Below are 19,336 nucleotides of genomic sequence, written 5' to 3'. Positions count from 1 at the left end.
TGGCCGCTCGCTCACTGTCAGCTCACATGTTCTCTGAGATGAAAACGCTCCTCTTACAGTCATTAATGGGGTAAATATTCTATAAACCAATACATGATTACTGTGGTATGGATAGTGATGCTGCATAGCCAATTCAATATGTCATGCCACTCTATTTCCCTGTAATTTAACCACACGTTTCTTGAACAGGCATTAGGAATAAGCCATTTACGTAATGTGGTGAGCAGAGGCACCTAGCATAATGGAACAAGAAATATGGCAGATGGGCTTACCTCATTTTTTACTTTTAGGGAGATTATATTCTATATTTGACTCTTAGGTTTTGATAAGCAAAACTGTTAGCCAATCATAGCAGTGGGCGTTTACTTGCAAGTCTTGAATGTGCCCCGCTTATAAAAACCGACTGTTCTGCAGAGAGGCTCAAAAACAGGATAGAAAATTGCCTATTACTTCTAAGTTATTATGTTATATGTGAACCTCAGAGAACATTATAAAATAAAAAATAAAAAATGCAGTTCATGTCTTCTTTAAAGTGCATGAGCATATGGTGATGGAGTAATTGGTCACTGGGGAAAGTGCTGTAAGTGCCTGACTCCTAATGGAAATCTCACCAGAACTTTAATCAGGAAAAGTGAAGCTGGTGAATTCTGGGAAATGTAGTGCTGGCTGATGGTTTATACCAGGGGTATTCAATTAAAGTTTCAAGAGGTCCAGTCTCTATATTTCCTTCCCAGCGGAGGTCCGGACAATATTATATATATATATATATCTATCATGAGAACTCTAGGAAGATTTTAGCATGGTAATGGATATGACAATGTTAATGTATTTGGTCTTGGTGGAATAGATCTGCTACGCTGCTGCTGAATTGCTGCTGTTGTTGGTTATTGCTGTCTTTGTAGATTATCGCTGCTGCAAGCAAGTACAGGAACTTACTAATGCCAATACATAAGCCGATATGGTGCTGTGCGTATTTAAGACATACTGCTGCTGCACAAATAGCATATAAAATAACCCGTAGCAGATCTGTACAGGTGGAGCTGGGGAAGGTGGAGGGTTTCAGAGGAACTCAGAGGAAAGCTAATCAGCCATTTAAATGTAAAGCAACAAGCTCATTGGCTGCGAATGCAACATGAACCAATCAGCTTGACAAGTCATGTAATGCTAAGAATATCATCAGTGAGAGAGAGAAATTTCCATCTGGGCGCCAGTAGTGCTTTGTAAAAGAGAAAGAAAAAACCTAAACAGTCAAGGTAATAATCAAAAATGAAGATATTGGTTCCTCAGAGCCAAAGGGCACGGGCATCTGAGATTTTTTTTTTTTAATGAAAAAATTTATTAAAATATTTCATCAGTTGACCTGACCTCAATAAAATATGAATATTAAAAGATAAGATCAGATGTTTTATCAAGCAATTATTATTTTTACATTTAGATGCATGTAAGGCAGAAGGCCATGTGACAGAGTTTTTCTCTTGAACCATTTTTATATTTTGCTTAAAATAAGTATCTACTAAAATAAACAAACGTGTACATGTACATAATCAAAATGCTCTTGTCATACACAGAAAACAAAGTTAACTCGTCATTTCAAAGTTTGCCATTTTAAAATAAGTTTATTTTAAAATGCTCTTAACATGCTGATTAATGCTAAATGTAGATGGAATTGTCTTATCACAAACCTGGTTTGAATGATCAGATATATTTGCAGGGTTTGCAGTTGTTTTCTGCAGTGTTTTAGCAAAAGTATCGATGTATTTTGCCACTCACCATGTTTCTGCTACTGTTGTTAAAATAACCACGTCATCGGCAGCTCTTAATGGTGCTTTAGCGTCTTTATAGAGAAGCAATGCGCACGGGAAGGGCTTGCATGAACCGCATTTGGATCTAGAATCTAGATAAAGATATTAGAGAATATAATGGCGATAGATTGTTACAATAAACGACCCTGAGCGCTCGTGGTGTGAACTGCTCCATTGTTTTGACTCGCTGCTCACTTTATCTAGAAAAATGGTGGTAAAATATGGTCCGGTTGGATCCAAGCCTGTGTCTGGACCCGGACTGCGGTCTGCCATTTGAATATGCCTGGTCTATGCTGTGAGGCACAGAAGAATCAGAATCATGTGAATCTCATAAAGAGATGTTCAGTTAACATTCTACCCCCAGTGTTTGGGGTCCGTAAGATAAATTCTGGAAAAAAAAAAAAATTTTAAATGCAGTAAAAGATAAATATTATGAAATATAATATGAATATAAAAACTTTTCAGCCAGTACTCCAGTCTTCAGTGTCACATGATACTTCAGAAATCATTCTAATATGCTGATTTGGCACTCAAGAAACATTTCTTATTAAAATCAATGTTGAAAACGGTTGTGCTGATTGAGATTTTTGTGGAAACCATTTCTTTTCAAATTTTCCAATAGAAAATTTAAAAGAACAGCGTTTATTTTAAATGGAAATATTTGTGACATTATAAATGAATTTACTTTTGATCATTTTAATGCATCATTGCTGAATAAAATTAACTTACTGACACCAAACTTATGAATACATCTGTATGCATATATAACCTTAATGATAATTAAACTTTTAATTCTCATTACTGTAATATTATAAATAGTCTCACACTCATTATTGTGCACATTGATTAATTATAAGGGCAAAGAGATAAAAATGTAAGAATTACAATTCTTGAATCACTTTGATCTCTTTTCCTTTATCATTATTCAGTGTAGAATTGTAGCATTGCCTCCACCTATTTACTTCTGTTGGACATGCCAGGGTGTTTTACGGAATAAGCAAAAAATCAGTTTAAGAGTGTTGTCTGTTCAAAACAGTATCTGATACAGGCTAGATTTAAAGGGTCATGTCAGCAACCTCACAGAAAAATCAGATTTGAGCAGAAAATCAGATTTGGGCCACATTCAGCCTCAGTGAGAATGCCATAGTCAACCGTAACCGTTTTGTTAGTGGGTTTAATGGATAGTGGAACTATGCTTACAGTACCTCACAAGATTTTATGTACATATGTCTTCATTTTCTCTACTTAATCATCCGAGTTAAAGTAAATCTGTGAACTGCCTGAGCTTTACACTCATGTGACCCAGCTCTAACATGCTAACTAGTGCGTCATCCTCAAATCAAACCAAGCCCGTCACAGAACACTCTTGCACTTTATCTGACCTTCACCCTTAATGTGTTTAACAAGGTCAGGATGCCATATATGATCATATACATTTATGTACACGTGTTAGCTACTTAACTACAACAAGTAGGCTATCTTAATTAATTCTCTTCAAAGAAAGTTTTAGTTTGTTGTACAATCACAAGACAATCTGTCTGCCTCTGTCAACAGTTTTTATTGTAAGGCCTGAGTGGATATTGTTCCTCACAAGATGTCACGGGACTTTGATAATGAGGCGTAATAAAGTGTTGAGCCTAGTTTGTGAACGTTTCTTGGAAACGCTGTAGTGTAGATCTGAGTGTAGAATGAGGAAGGAGACACTCTCATCCAGCCCCACTAACATTCATGTCTCTATCTCTGGCCCACTTATAATGTGAGATTGTCACAGCTACAGTTGTGTTGTGATGTCATGACAACAGCGTGTTTGGTACAGCTGTAATGGCTGTATAGTGCAGCACAAGAGCTCTGGTAATCATCTGTTTCTTCACTAGCGGAACATCTCACACCCAGATTTCAACATAATTTAAACCTCTCAAGAACGTTTGGGAGGGACCTACTGAAACATTTGCCATTTAAATCACTGGAGATCATGATATCCGGTCATTTTAGTGAAGTTGAGGTCATGTTTTTTTCTGTCTGTAAATGGCAAGAGCGTAGTTTAAATGAATATGTAAATGAATCTGTAAAATTAGTCTTCTGTTACTCTTATTCTTGTACCTGCTTGCATGATAGGCAGTGTTACTCTGGTCAGCAAAATTACTGACAAAAATGTTTGTTGACCAGATTTAATCAACATATAATAATTTTATCATAATGAAAAAAAATAACTAAAATACGACAAGATAACTATAACACTGCAAGATATTAAAAATACATTAAAATGTTGTATTTTGTTAATCTTGATTAATGTTAAATGTTGGATGCATGTAATGAATTAATAAATTTTTCTATTTATGGACATAATCATAAACTAAAGTCATGCCATTTCAATCAGAGTACAATGGACTAAAATAAAATATTAAATACATTTATAAATAATTAATATATGTTTATTAATAAATTTAAAATAACGCAAATGATAAAAATAAAATGTTAATTAATAATAAATAATGAATTTGTATTCAATAATAGCTAATAATTATAATAACTATTGACAATTAAATATACATTTTAAAGACAAAAGTGAAAAAAAAGGTAAAACAAAAAAAAAAGAATAAATAATGATAAGAAAAATAAATAAATAAAATAACACTGATGACAGGATATGTGTCATCTTTGTATAGAACCAAGGACATCTGTCTATACTGTGGTGAGAAAAACCTACATGTCAGACAAATAAACAGTGTCGGTGTGAATCAGTGTCCCTTATGGAGACATCACTGCTGACAAGGGTTGAGTGCACTACAAAAAGAGCTGCTGAGAAAGAGAGCGAGAACGAGCAAAAGAACACTGACATAAACAAAAACAAACAAACCAAAAACACCTCTTCATTTTGTTTTTGTCCTCACATATTGCAGGATCTCTTAAATCGTTCCGACACACAAATGCACAAATGTCCTCAGGTGTTTCCGAATGTTGTTTTGACTCGCTAGCAAATGCCATTAGTTGTAATTGCTGACATTGCGGACTCATTTTCAGCATACGCATGAGAGAGCGCATTGCTAAGGCACAGTCTGCCGCCCGAGGGCTCCGTTTCTCCCGAAGCCTTTGCTTGTTCATTTGCAATCTTTAGTTCAGCCAATCTTTCGTTTGTGAGCAAAAGAGAATGAGAGTACATTTCTCAAATTAAAGAAGCTCGTTTAATGGGGACGTTGAGCTCAGATTGTGCATTAAGCCCAAAATTGAATTAGCTGCACCAGAGTCATTACTTTTTCATTTGCTTTTAATAGGTAAATGTGCAATCCAGGACTAATATGTGTTTCTGTGGGTGTACATACCCACATACGTGAAGCTATGTATCTAAAGCTTATACCCACTCAAAATCCACTGAGTATTTAGCTAATGTACTGTTTAATAGTGAGTCACAACTAAGTATTTTGGCTGTTATTCGCTCTCATTCAAATTACTCATCCTTCATATTTTTATCGTGCATTGGGCCGTATCATATGACTGATATTCTGTCCACAGACACAGCGTGCGCATCAGTGTAAGTGTGTATTTGTGTGTGTTGCAGTGAAAGAGGAGTGTGTGTCAGATGAGGATGAGAGGAGCAGAGATGCTTTGGTTGAGGAGATGCTCCAGCAAGGAGACACGGCCGTCATCTTCCCGGAGGCTCCAGAAGACGAACCGCGACAGGGCACGCCAGAAACCAGCGGACATGATGAAAATGGTACACGCACGCATCACACACACACATCGTAAACACTTCACCGGGTAACATCACACAAGATGAATATAAATACAGTTGCAAGAGTGAGTATGTGAACCCTTGGGATTGCTATGGATTCCTGTGTCAACAAATCTTAAGCGTTGAAAGTTTTTTTTTTTTTTTAAAAAGCATAGTTACATTTACATTTAGCAGACGCTTTTATCCAAAGCGACTTACAAATAAGGACAATGGAAGCAATCAAAATCAACAAAAGAGCAATGATATACAAGTGCTATAACAAGTCTCAGTTAACATCAGACAATGCTTCTTCTGAATAGCAAATTCAACATTTCATCTTGCTCATTGGTAATTAGTGTATTTTAGTTTTTTTGGAGAAATTTATGCAGAAGACACGATGGTTCACATACTTTTTCCTGCAGCTGTATGCACATGCCATTCGAATCTCGCATATGGAGACAGACACAACAGCCACACTTCTCCTTGACCACTAATGGCTGTTAAACGATTTCTGTTACATCTGCAACACCTGTGCAAATCTCCCATACATGAGCTACTTTCTCACGTCCCTGTTGCTGTGCTAGCGAGAGAACATTTCACCTGACCAGAGAGAGAAGGTTAATATGTTACCTGTTAACAGGTAATATGTTACCTGTGTGAGAGCTGGTCAGAAACCTGTCCAGGTATTTCCTGCTCATTTTCCACTTGACATTTGAAAATTTTGATCAAGATATATTTGTGTTATATAAGATAGATAAATGTTTCCTTACATTTAGACATTTGGTTTGAGAAATATGACAATAGTGTATCTTAATTTGTATGCACTATAATGGCATTTAAATTAAATGTATTAAATTATGACGTGTGTATGATGTGCTTGATGTGTCAACCGTGGCTTTATTATTTTGTTAATATGCACTGTCAAAACTTCTCTGGCCTGTTATTCACGTTGCTTTTGTAACGGGCTTCACCAGCATGTTGTTTCTTTTATTTATGAAATCCATTGTTCAGCCATGTAATTATTTGTCTTGTTGCCGTGGTTTTCTTTGATTACCCAGCTGCCAATCCTTGTTCTTTTTATGTTGGCTGCTGTTCTTCAGCTCTTCATGCTGGAGATATTTCAGGATGGGAAGTGTCACACATTAAAGATCTTGCCTAACTCTCATATTCTCATTTGCCAGTGCATTGATCCATGTCTGCATGCGCACACACACACACACTTCACAGATAATCTTCTATGCCAGAAATCCATGCAGTTGCATTCCCTTGATTTACAGTACATTAGTCTACTTGCACACCTCTTCAGATATATTTGAACAACATAGTAAATTATTGCATGCAAATTTGCATACATTTACAACTACTGATAGATAAGATTTTTTTCATGTTTCAAATATATGCTTTTGAGGAAATAAAGGACAGAGAGATAAAAGAGGGAGTCACCAAAAATGAAAATGTAATATACGCTCTTCTCTCACTTTCAGGCACGCCAGACTCATTTTCTCAGCTCCTCACCTGTCCCTATTGCTCTCGTGGCTACAAGCGTTACACCTCACTGAAGGAGCACATTAAATACAGACACGAGAAGAGCGAGGACAACTTCAGCTGCTCTCTCTGCAGCTACACCTTTGCCTATCGAACACAGCTTGACAGACACATGACCGCGCACAAAGCTGGCCGAGAACAGGTATTCTGTCCTTATTCTGTAATGTTTGTAAGAAGTTTGATTTAATGACATTTTGATTAACCGGGTTAAATGTAAAATGATCAAAATGGTTTCTAGGGGCCAACTGGGGGAGAAAGGTTACAATTTTAGAATATTGTGTATTGAAGTGAAAGGCAAATATTTAAAATGAGACTCAAAATGGTTGCATTTAACACATTAGTAATGCACAAGGCTTAAATCACTCATGCAATACCTACAGGAAAGTACTAAAAGCTGTCAATTGTAAATATAAATGTTGTTATTATATATGATATAAAGGGCATATGGTTAAAAATCAAGCACACTTTTTATGAGATTTTACACTTAAAGATAAATGACAGCAGTATTGTTCATCCGATTATAACACACTCTCTCTTACGTTTTTAGCGGCATGTTACTCAGTCAGGTGGAGGAGGGAATCGAAAGTTTAAATGCACTGAATGTGGCAAAGCCTTCAAGTACAAACACCACCTGAAAGAACACCTGCGCATCCACAGTGGTGAGGACTGCTTGAAATATGCTAGAGTAGTGTAGGTTGCAGTGTGTGTGTGTGTGTGTGTGTGTGTGTGTTTGCAAGCATGCATATGTGTGTGCATTTGTTCACTTTGTACAAATTTGTAGGGCAATTCAGCATTCAAGTACTTCAAAGTACTTACAGTACTTACTGTCAAAGGCTTCCTAAGAGAGTTTGTCCTTTAAACACTGCACACTGTTCTTATAGCCTTTACAGTTTGAAAAAAATACAAATCCTTTGTGTTGTAGTTTCTTTTGAAGACCACCGCTTAAGTATCTATTTAATTTACTTGAAGAGATTTACCATCCAGTCTTTTGATCATTACAGATCTGAAACACATAATGTGTCCTCAACAGTAAAAGCAATATGTGAATTGTCGTTTTCCTCATGTCTTTTTTGTGTGTGTTGTGTAGGAGAAAAGCCTTATGAGTGCTCCAACTGCAAGAAGCGTTTCTCTCATTCCGGCTCCTACAGTTCCCACATCAGCAGTAAGAAGTGCATTGGCCTCATCTCAGTAAACGGGCGGCCGCGAACTTCTCCCGCCACCGGGGCTGCTAAGACCCCGCAGTGCTCTTCCCCATCCCTGCCAACCTCTTCCCCCACGGCAGGGGTCCAAGTCAGAGACAAACTGGACAATAGCAAACCCCTTCAGGAACAGCTTCCCTTGACACAGATCAAGTCTGAGCCACTGGACTACGAGTACAAGCCTGTGGTGGTGGTGGCCCCATCTGCTAGAGGCATAAATGGCATGTTCCAGGGTGGGGCGGCAGCCCCTCTTCAGGGTGCTGTACAGGCTGTTGTGCTCCCAACGATGGGTCTAGTATCCCCAATCAGCATCAACCTGGGGGACTTACAGAACGTGCTGAAGGTGGCAGTGGATGGGAACGTCATCAGGCAAGTGCTGGAAAGCACGCAAGCTAAGGGGCAGCAAGCAGGGACAGGAATCGTTGGAGCAGGAGGGGTGGGAATTGCCCAAGCACCCCAGCAAGTCATACAGGCCATTAGTCTTCCCATCTTAGATCAGGATGGCAGTGCTAAGATCTACATCAATTACAGTCTGGACCCTTCACAGGCCCAAGCACTCTTTCAAAGTCCAAAGAAGGAACCTTTGGGGTTGAACACAGAAGCCTGCAAGGCTCAGAAGCTGCCAGAGGACCTGACGGTCAAGACAAATAGGGACAAAACCACCATCACTGTGGACAAGAAAAATACTTTACACAATGACCCAGCACTTAAGCACTGTGGTAAAGATGGACATAGGGTAAACGGGAAAAATCTTGAGGGGAAGATAGACTTGGAGGAAGGACTGTGTCCTGGTCAGCCTCCCCTGAAGAACCTTCTCTCCTTGCTCAAGGCTTACTTTGCCTTAAACAACGAGCCCACCAAGGAGGAGCTGGCAAAGATATCAGAGTCTGTCAGTCTTCCAGCAGAGGTGGTGAAGAAGTGGTTTGAGAAGATGCAGTTGGGACAGATCTCTGTAGATCCCTCCTCACCCCTGGCTGAGGATGAGCAGACCACTCCTGGGGATTTGGATGGGACTAGAAGTGAATCACCCAGACCAGAGCCGGATAAGCAAATGAACTCAGAGGAGCAAGGAGAGAGGGAATGCTGTAGCCCAGCTGAAGGTATAGCAGCTGGGGAGAATGGGATCGAGAGTGTCCCTACATCCCCTTCACCATTAAACCTATCGGCCGACGGTCCTGTCCCAGCCAGGACTCTTGAGGAAGGCGAAGGACCTCTCGATCTGTCGCTACCAAAATCTGCTGCTACAGCTGCTGGGGCTAGCGGTCACGTAAACACTGTTTACTCGGCTCAAGAGGAGCCACTGAATTTGACTTGCACAAAGAAGGAACTGCTCAGCAATGCAAGCACCAATGCTGCCATATATGCCAGCCAACCAAGTGCCAATCCCATAAACATCGTGACCACTCAACTGCCCACCCTAGTGGCTATCACTGACCAGGGACAAGCGCAATGTCTTCGTGCACTTACCACCACTAAACAGACCATCCTGATCCCGCAGCTGACTTACAGTTACACCACTACATCCTCCAGCCCAGCAGGGAATGACACACCACAAAAGAACGTTATACACGTCAACGGCATCAAGGTGAGGGCCCCACACTCACTGCATGTTAGCATGAGTCCACAACGTTAGCCTCAAACAAACATTTAAATGTGTATATTTCAGCTGGGTATGTGCATACAGATCTACCCTGGTTGTATTATTTCAAATCACAGTGATCTGCTTTTTCTCACAATGTAGGAGGAGAAACAGGAAATGGGGTCAGAGGTCACTTCAACATTGGAAGAACAGACAGACTCCGACTCGGGGCCAACGAGGAAGAAGATGAAAAGGACGGAGAGTGGGCTCTACGCCTGTGACCTGTGTGACAAAATCTTCCAGAAGAGCAGCTCACTGCTCCGCCATAAATACGAACACACAGGTGGGATTCTCACACACAAGGGGAAAAAAAGTAGACGTAAGGAAAGCAGTTTCATATGTAAATGACTGGGCATTCATAGAAATATGATTTGAAATGATATTGAAGGGGAACTTATGACAGAATACATTGTATTGCAGTAATTTTACCTATTACACAGGGAACATAACTGAATTTCAAGTTCCAACCACTGTTAAATTACACGTGCTGGAGGGTGCGGTGACTTATTTTCCCTCATCCGCTGGCCAAATACATTACCTTCTCACACCGAACCCAGGCTGTTGCATCAGTTCTCTGTTAGTAATTTACACTCGTCCTCCCTCTTTTGCTTTAAAAACATGAGAAGTTAGTGAAGCCAAGAGCCGGTCACCTCTCACTGTTAAGATACCTGGCCAAAAAATGAGCAGCACTCATCCAAATGACATCACAGCGCCTTGAACCACAAATTGTGCTGTCTTTTCTCTCTCTTTTTTTTTTTTGTCTGAAGCCACAGTTTATAACTTAGTGGAACTGGCCTGTCTTGTGCACCACAGCTTGTTTTGATTCATTGTTTGGTCTTATTGTCCAGGCTACATAACATGTAGAGCAATTCTTAATGCCTTAAAGATCCAGGGTTGAACGCTGGGTGTGGGGGGATTTTCTGTAGAGATTACAAGAATGTTTTTTTTTTTTTGTGGTTGAGACCCTTTATAAGTTGAGCTTATTTAAAGCATGCATATAATTGATGAAAAGGAGTCCATTTAATATATCATACTGTGGCGTAATTGTGTCGATCAGCTGCATTTATCCTAAACTGTGGATGCAATCAGTGGATGCGACATGATTTTTAACACCTTAAAAGGTGCGTTCACATTAGCGCAGTTAGTGTTCTGTTGGTCACCACCATGATGAATTTGCATGACCAACTTCCACATGGGCAACTTTTTCACCCTCACCTGAAACTCCCAATTGCGCAGGAAAAAAAAAGCTCAGAAATGATTGGATGTCTCTGTATATTCTGGTAGTGAGATAAGTACTCCAAGATAAATACAAAAAAAGTCCAACTTCTTCTCTTGCAGGAAAGAGGCCTCATGAATGTGGGATCTGTAGCAAGGCCTTCAAACACAAGCACCACCTAATAGAACACCTGCGCCTGCACTCCGGAGAAAAGCCGTACCAGTGCGACAAGTGCGGCAAACGCTTCTCCCACTCTGGCTCCTACTCGCAGCATATGAACCACCGATACTCCTACTGTAAGAAAGAGGCTCAAGGCCAAGGGCTAGGCCAGGGAGTCGAGGAAGAGGACAATCCTGGCGAGGAGCAACCCCGGACGGGCAGCACAGCGACCTCACCCCCTTCCCACCTGGATTCAGATGAGCGGGGGAGTAGTACCAGAGAGGATGAGAGTGAGGAGGATGACGAGATGGGCTCGGGGAGCTTAGTGGACGAGGATGAGATTCAGGTGGTCAAGATTGGAGAGGAGGGAGATGAAGACGACCAGGGAGCAGATGAAGACCAGGAAGGAGAGAGGATGGAAGGGGCGGAACAAGAAGATGGTGACGAGGAAGGTGAGAGTGAGGAAAATGACGGACAGACACTGAAAGTCGTAGTAATGCAGGATGAATGTGAAGACGAAAACGGAGAGGAGGAGCGATCGGCGCAGGAGGGCATGGACACAGGAACTCTTGAACACATGAAGGACACAACAGAAAGAGAGAACCCAGCGGACGATAAGAAAAGGATTGAAAATGAAGAAAACACAGCCACTATGAATAGAGACGTGAAGTGAAGAGAAGCCACAACTGTGTTTTTACGACCCTTATTCCTTACGACATTGTTTTACAAAGTTACTAATTTGAAGGAACAAAAAAGATGTTCTCTCTCCGCAGATGTTTCTCTCTCTTCCTGAGAACTGACTGTCGAGAATGAGATGAGGAAGAGAGCGTGACTGCTCTTACGCTGCATTTAAACCCACTACTGTGTATAAACCCCCAGGTGTGCCTGATAAATACGAAATAGTTACTTTTTCCACATAAAGACAATTTTCAGTGTTTGAGTATGGTTTGTATAAATGCAAAGTTTAATGAAAAACAAAAACAAAAAAAAGAAAAATGACTCATTTACAAACTGAAAGCTAAACACGTTTTGGCTAATAGTTTTATTACTAAAACGCCTTGGGTCAATTTCTTTCATCAGTATTACTAATTTTTTGTCACTCTCGGTTTACCCTCAAAAACTGTACAGTTGGGAGAGAGAGATTTCTATACGTTTTTATTGCCAATGAACGAAACTCAGTATTTTCTTGCATTTGAAGGAAAAAAAAAAAAGTATCCTGTGCACTACCATATTCCCAGTTTACCTATGGAACACCTATGTGGGCCTTGTGTTGTTTAATGTCTACCTTCCAGTATTAGCGCCCCAGACAATATTTCCTAAGCCACGCTAGTGCTCGCTAGCACAACATCTGTCTGTCGTCTCATTTCAAGAAGGACTGTGAGCCTTAAATGCTAAAAGATTGATGTGGTTATGGTGGGAGGGCTTTAATGAATCCCAAAAAGCCATGACATCAAAGAAAAACCTTAGTAATCCCGGACAGCTGGTTTTAGACAGTCTTCATCATGTTCCAGGTGATCGCCATCAGTCCCTTCCCCACCCATCATCCACCTTTATGCAAAAACATGCATGTTGGAAGTGCCATTGAACAGTGCTGTGCCGTTGCTATGATGCCGCCGCTGAGCAGCACACTCGCGTGGGGCTCATGTCTTTGATTTTGGTAGCAAAATTTTGGACCCCTGCACCTGAACCACTAGTCCTGACTAAAGGACAAGACTGCCTCTTTTTTTGATCAATCCAGTAAGGACTACACTGCATCAAGAATTCAGGAAAGACTATCAATGAGCAAAAAGGAGAAAAAATAAACTCTTTTTTTTCAGCCTTGAAGTATTTTTCCCATTTGGTGCACTTGTTTCTCTTGTTATCTTTAGCTGCACGACACTTTTTCTTCAGGTAACAAATGTAGGCAGATATGATCAATGAAGAATTCACTTTTAGTGTTTTTCGTTTCTTTTCGTCAGCCTTTTTACCTGTCAGTATTAATTTTGTCTTGTTTGTAATGAAGTTTTTTTGTTGTTTGTTTGTTTCAGTGAACATTGTGTAAGGGTTTTGTTTTTTTTCAGTAAAGGCAGTATTACCCCTCCCATCCCTCATCAGTATAACTTCACATTTTTAGAGACCTTTTATATTTATGCGTCTTATTTTTGTATTTTCTTTAAGGTTATTTATTACACAATGTAGTGTACAATACTGTAGTTTGTATTAATACAATAATATATTTTAGTATGAAGAATAATTTCGAAGATAAATGAAATCAAAGCTGGGGAAGGAACTCTTGCATTTTGACAAATCTCGTAAACATGTAAAATACAACCATACAATACATTAAAAATGCATCGTTTGAAAAAAAAAAAAAAAAAAAAAAAACTCCCCTAAAGTATATCAGAACTGTTAGCTTTTACACGTCACTTTCATGTTATTTTCTCTTACCCCACTCTATTTTTGAAGCTACTGAAAACTAATTGTATGATATACACGCATGAGTCCTTGCTGTTGTATCAAAAGATTGTCCTTCACCATGAAACTGTGCTGCCCTTTTAATGAAGCCAAAACATCATCAATGTGTTGTTTTTTATTATTATTTTTGGTTGTGCCAATTTGTAACTCTTTGTCTACATCAAGGCAACGAAGTATTTTATATGTCCCTGTTTTAACCTTTTCAGTGCTAGCCTTTTGTTTGATTGGTTTTTTTAATGACTCCCCATCTCACAATAAAATACTTCAAGAATTCACCATTTACAGCTTTTCTAGAATATTTCCATTACATTATTATTTTTTACAAGACCTATAAGCATACATTTCATAAGATGAGATTTTTATGAATTTAGTCACATTGTGATGGAAATACAGAGACATTCACTGTGAATACAATCCTTCAGCACCAACCAAAACCATTGATTAGGATCAGGTTGCCATGTGGCTTTTTGGATGGAGAGCATGAATTATTAATGCAACTAAACATAAATCTATGATATGACTGAAGTCTGAAAATTATGTGATGCATGATTAACCCTCTGCTGTATGCATAATAGACTCACTGTGTTTGTATGTCAAACTTAATAATTATAAAAAAATTAAAATTTAATTATAAAAATAATTAAAATTATTTAGTTAAAGCAGAAGGCAGAATATTCTTGAGCTCTGTGGCACCTGGATGTTTCGGTTTTAATGCAATTTTAGAAGCACACTCTTCACTTCTGCAAAGGTCTTCTGAACGTCTATCAAACTGGACACTTAAAATCAGAGTAGCTTTCTCATGACCCTTGTGCCATGTCAACTTAGCACTGAACAATCCGGAAAGCACACCTAAGGCTGGAAATGTGTGCACAGAATGAAACGAGAGCCCTGTTTCCAGCAGTAGCTGAAAGTTGATGGACAACAGCACAGAAACAAGCCAAGAGTGGAAGCAGAGAACAGAACATCCCCTGGGAAATTTAGTGGATAGCACAATCAAATACAAATAGCCTACATCTGTGCTCAAAACATAACCCTTTACTTAAAAATCATGTTCATTTAGCCAAGTGCTGGATTCCACCTCGTGTAGGCATGAGGAGGATTAATGCTGCATTCACAAAGTCACTGAGATTTTCCCCATCAATATTTTTTACTTGGATTGGATTGTTTCAGCACACTTGATTGTAATAAACAGTTTTATAGGTGGAACAAGCACAGCAGAAGTTCACATTTAGAGTCATCATTAGATGAATGCTTCTGGTGGTTATTGCATATCATGTAGAACAAAATTAAATCGCTTGCTTTTCTCTGCATTCCCTCAATAGGCAGAATGGATTATGGAAGTATGTATATAAGCTGTTTTATTATGAACCAATATGGTCCAAAGGTCCAATGTGAAGTTAAATTTGCCAAAAAGTCCAATCCCAAATTTTAAACTGTGATAAGTATCAAAGCACCATTTGCACAATGGATACTGAAAATGCAGCTCACAAAGACTTATGATAAAAAGAACACTGTAAAAAATGACTGTGAATTTAATGGTAAAAGACTGTAAAAATGCTACAGTAAAAACCTGTTGAATGGTTAACGATAAATTCCCCTACTCTATACAGTGAAAAACTGTATTATTTAAAAGCTGCTTGTGATGGGCTTTGGTTCATCATGTGACTTTCTCATCACCTCCTGCATTTGGTGGTTATCCGTGTATTACAAAGGTACAAAACAGATTTCAGTACTTCAATAAGGTTGATATATTAACATTATATCAGTTAATGAAATTTCGGTATTTAACTGTAAATTTAAGTTAAAACCGTAAAACCTAAAACGTTGCTACCGTATTTTTTACGGTAAAATTCCGGCAACCACAGCTGCCGGTTTTTTACCGTAAATTGTACGGATTTTTTTTTTACAGTGAATGAAAATAAATAATTATGCATTTATTTATTTGTTTGTTTGTTTGATAAAACTTGCCAATAAATAAATAAACCCAAAGGGAGGGGCCGTGTACAGAGACTTCGCAAAGTACTAAAAAGATCCTTTTGGGCTCTTTGACCAATAAGCAGTAATCCACAGCCCCTAAAAACACTCAGCAACTGCTTAGCAACGCTCTAAAGTTGAAATGCTGTAAGAGTCTTCCATACCTTGATAAGAAGAGAGGCTTTTCCCATCTTGACATCACATGTAGTGTTTCATGAGGTTAGTGACTTCAGTGCAGTTTGGCTGGATAAATATCCAGCTGATTTTTTTTCTTTCTCTCTCTTTTGGACAGTGGAGTGACAAACATTTGAAAGTCATTTTAAAATGCTGCTCAAACATCAGCAGAGTTTCTTCTTCAAACTCTTTTGATCTCAGCATGATTTAACCACACTCCTCAGCTATAAGACCAAACCTGACCACAAGTTTCTGATGTTTATATAAGGCAGTGCCCCTCCATTTACTCTCGAATGAGCTTCTAATCATTTGCACCTGTGCAACAGTCCACCTGATTTTCATCTTAGGCATTCGCTGCATGTGGAAATTGCATTTCTGTTTATTTAAATAGTACAAATGACTGCAAAACCTTACTCAACCTTACCTGATCCTTCTATTTGATTCGGATCCAGCTGAGAATACATCAGTGAGACTGTGCCACAGGGCTGAATATTAACATGGCTCCACATGTGCTAACAAACAAACACACACGCATATTATACTAGACAGATACAAATAACAAATATCCATTACAGTAACATGCTGATGTTGCTGATATATACAGTATTTGTAATACCATCTTCCTTTGGAGACTGTACGAGAAGACAAACAACATCACTGCTGTAACATGATCTCACTAACCATATCTGAAGAAACTGAGCATAATGTTAGCAAAAAGATATATCATCTCCATATCAGCTTTTTGCCTCAATTTGCAAATTTTTGCTCTCCTCAACACCACCATTTTGATTTTAAAATGAAAAACAGCACGAGACACCTTGGTTACTGTGTTCGCTGAACATATTCTCAGGTGAAATGAAGATACTGATGATGTCGTCTCTTCTCTGTAGCACAGATGACTTTTGGTGATGATGTCAAAGACATGCTCTAGCACATAATAATTTAATTAGAATCCCCCACTGAAAGAGTAGCATGCAGTCAGTGCTTTTAAATAACAAATGTGAGCGTAAACCAGATTCAAGAGGTGATCTGTTCAAGAGGTGAATACACACACACACACACACACAATGAAACACACTTTAAGCCAGATGGCTCAGGGTACAAAAATCAATTAGATCTCCACCTCAGGAGCAGAGGGAATTCATCCCGGCCGACCCCAGCAGTCCCTCCTCAGGCCTGAGTACAGGAGGACTGAGGCTCCCCTTCTGCCTCATCACCTCAGCTCTAATCTACTTCTCTCCGCTGCAAAGGCTACACACTAACTTCATTAGACGAGCGGGGGGAGGAGGGAGAGGTAGAAATAGGGCACGGTGAATATCTTGAACTGCATGAATCACCAGAGCTCCTCTAAACATAACTGAACTGCGAGAGCATACTTGAGAGAGGAAGAGAGAAGAAGAGAGCTGTAAGGAACATAAAAAATTGATTTATTTAGCATTGGCAACTCTTGCCAGCTCTGCTTTGGAGGAGAGGAGCAGAAAAGGAGGGAAGGGAACGTGTAGGTGGATTCTGGGAGAAGGATAATGTGCAATAAAAAGAAATAAGCTGACAGCAAGAATTAAGTCTGTGGAAGGGCTAAAACATGATCTTCATTACACCCTAGTGTTCACGTTACCACATTACAACAGGATGAATTCATGGCCGCTGTGTTTGTTTGACAAAAACGTATGAAGCTTAAGGAACAATCAGGCTAATAGTGTACAAAGTATTAGTATGAGCTAAGATAGAGGTTTAATTAGTCTGTAAGGTGTTAAAGGGATCATTTACCCATAAGCCTACGTTTCATTATTTACTCACTCTGATTTAGTTCCATATTACTTTTATTTCATGGAACACAAAATCATACATTTGTAATGTCTTACATATTCTTGGCCAATAAATTACACTGAATAGGACACAAATTCACTATGAAGGTGGTTCGTGTGATTTGTTTGCTATAAGTCTTCTAAAGTCAGATAGCTTTGTGTGACGATCAGACATAAATGTATTCTTTTCTCCTGCAGTGAGCTAAAAAAAAACTGCAATTCATTAAGTTTAACAAATCAGTCCGATTCGTAAACTTTACTCCGCCTTTGCAAACCGGTTAAACAGGTTCATTGAAAAGAACTGAATCAAAAGAAGCATTCTTTCAGGAATCGGCCATCGCTTCTTCTTTCGTGAAGACAGGGTGAATGTGAAGATCGTCCGTTCCTCCATCGCATGGCTTCACAACACTTGGAATACACTTTATGATACTTTTATTTTCAGAGTCATTTCAGAAATTGTAACAACCCCGATCAGTCGCTTTCGATTTCAAAAGGACAATCTTTAAAAAGTTGTATTTGTGTTTCACGTTAGGTTATTTATTTTTCTTTTTTTCCCCACATTCAAACTTCAAAAGAACATTGTAGGCTAGCATTTGTGAAAATATTCGCCCTTACAGACAGTTATTAAAAATACATTTACTAGGCTACAACAACAAAAATTATAGAAGAAAAATATAAACATTATATACAGTGTATATATATATATAAATGTAAAACCACTGTGGTTTTGTTTAAAGGGTTAGTTAGTTGTTCCAGTTTCTTTCTTAACCAAAACAGTTGCTGGTAGCCATTGACTTCCACAGTATGGATTTTTTTTTTTAAATGTTATAGATAGATGGATAGATGGATAGATAGATGGATAGATAGATAGATAGATAGATAGATTTTTTTTCACAGTAAGTCAACTGTTTGGTTACCAACATTCTTCAAATATCTTCTTTTGTGTTCAGCAGAAGAAACTGGTTTGAAACAACATGAGGGTAAGTAAATGACAAAATGTTCATTTTTTGGTGATATCCTTTTTTTGAAACAACATGAAGGCGATTAAATAACTGCATGCATTTGAGACAGGACTGTGTTGAATAAACACTGTCACGTCCCCTTCAATGTCAAGGGTACGGTCCTGTTTAAGGATAAAAATTCCAAAGGGAAATGCTGCATGTATGAGTAGGCAACAACCTAATTGATGTTTAACATTACAGGCCTGTATCTCTGGAGCTGCTGTGTTATCTTCTCAGCAAAGCTGCACTGTAAAAGAGGCTGCTGCACCTCAGATCATAAATCATCAAGAGCAGAGTGTGAAGAGTGTGTATGTGTGTGTGTTCTTGTTAGGGTAAGTGTGAGGTAAACTCACAGGAGCAGCAGTCATAACACCAGCGCGAACACCCCTCATTTATCACATGCGCACACACGCTCGCGCATCAAGCCTATGATTTCATAGACCTTAATTAAAAAGCACACAGCACTATTTATAAGTGTGATCGTCACTTAGTAGCACTAATAAGGACGTTAGTTGAAGAAACACATATTATTAAGCCTTAGGAGTAGCGGGGGCTCTGCTAGTAGGCACACATGCTAATAAGCTGCTGCCGGGGTCTAACACCACTCCACGGGCCTGAACAGGATTAATCAGCCTGTAAAAGAGACCCACCACACGGCT

The 19,336-nt window shown here is 39.0% G+C and overlaps 1 protein-coding gene across 1 annotated transcript in view; it reads left to right on the top strand.

The window, feature by feature from the left end:
- Positions 1 to 13,051, top strand: part of LOC107727309 (zinc finger E-box-binding homeobox 1-like) — a 59,999-nt gene extending 46,948 nt beyond the window's left edge. The window contains exons 3-8 of the mRNA XM_016537143.1: positions 5,359 to 5,514; positions 6,996 to 7,198; positions 7,604 to 7,715; positions 8,144 to 9,840; positions 9,997 to 10,177; positions 11,233 to 13,051. Of these exons, the coding sequence (XP_016392629.1) occupies positions 5,359 to 5,514; positions 6,996 to 7,198; positions 7,604 to 7,715; positions 8,144 to 9,840; positions 9,997 to 10,177; positions 11,233 to 11,942 (3,059 nt within the window). The 3' untranslated portion in view covers positions 11,943 to 13,051. The remainder of the gene's footprint in view (positions 1 to 5,358; positions 5,515 to 6,995; positions 7,199 to 7,603; positions 7,716 to 8,143; positions 9,841 to 9,996; positions 10,178 to 11,232) is intronic.
- Positions 13,052 to 19,336: the final 6,285 nt, after the last annotated feature.

This window comes from Sinocyclocheilus rhinocerous, unplaced genomic scaffold (assembly GCF_001515625.1).
Source record: "Sinocyclocheilus rhinocerous isolate Xijiao unplaced genomic scaffold, SAMN03320098_v1.1 scaffold186, whole genome shotgun sequence".
Lineage (NCBI taxonomy): Eukaryota > Metazoa > Chordata > Actinopteri > Cypriniformes > Cyprinidae > Sinocyclocheilus > Sinocyclocheilus rhinocerous.
The sequence above is the reverse complement of the archived record's forward strand: the minus strand, read 5'-3'. Positions and strand labels throughout refer to the sequence as shown.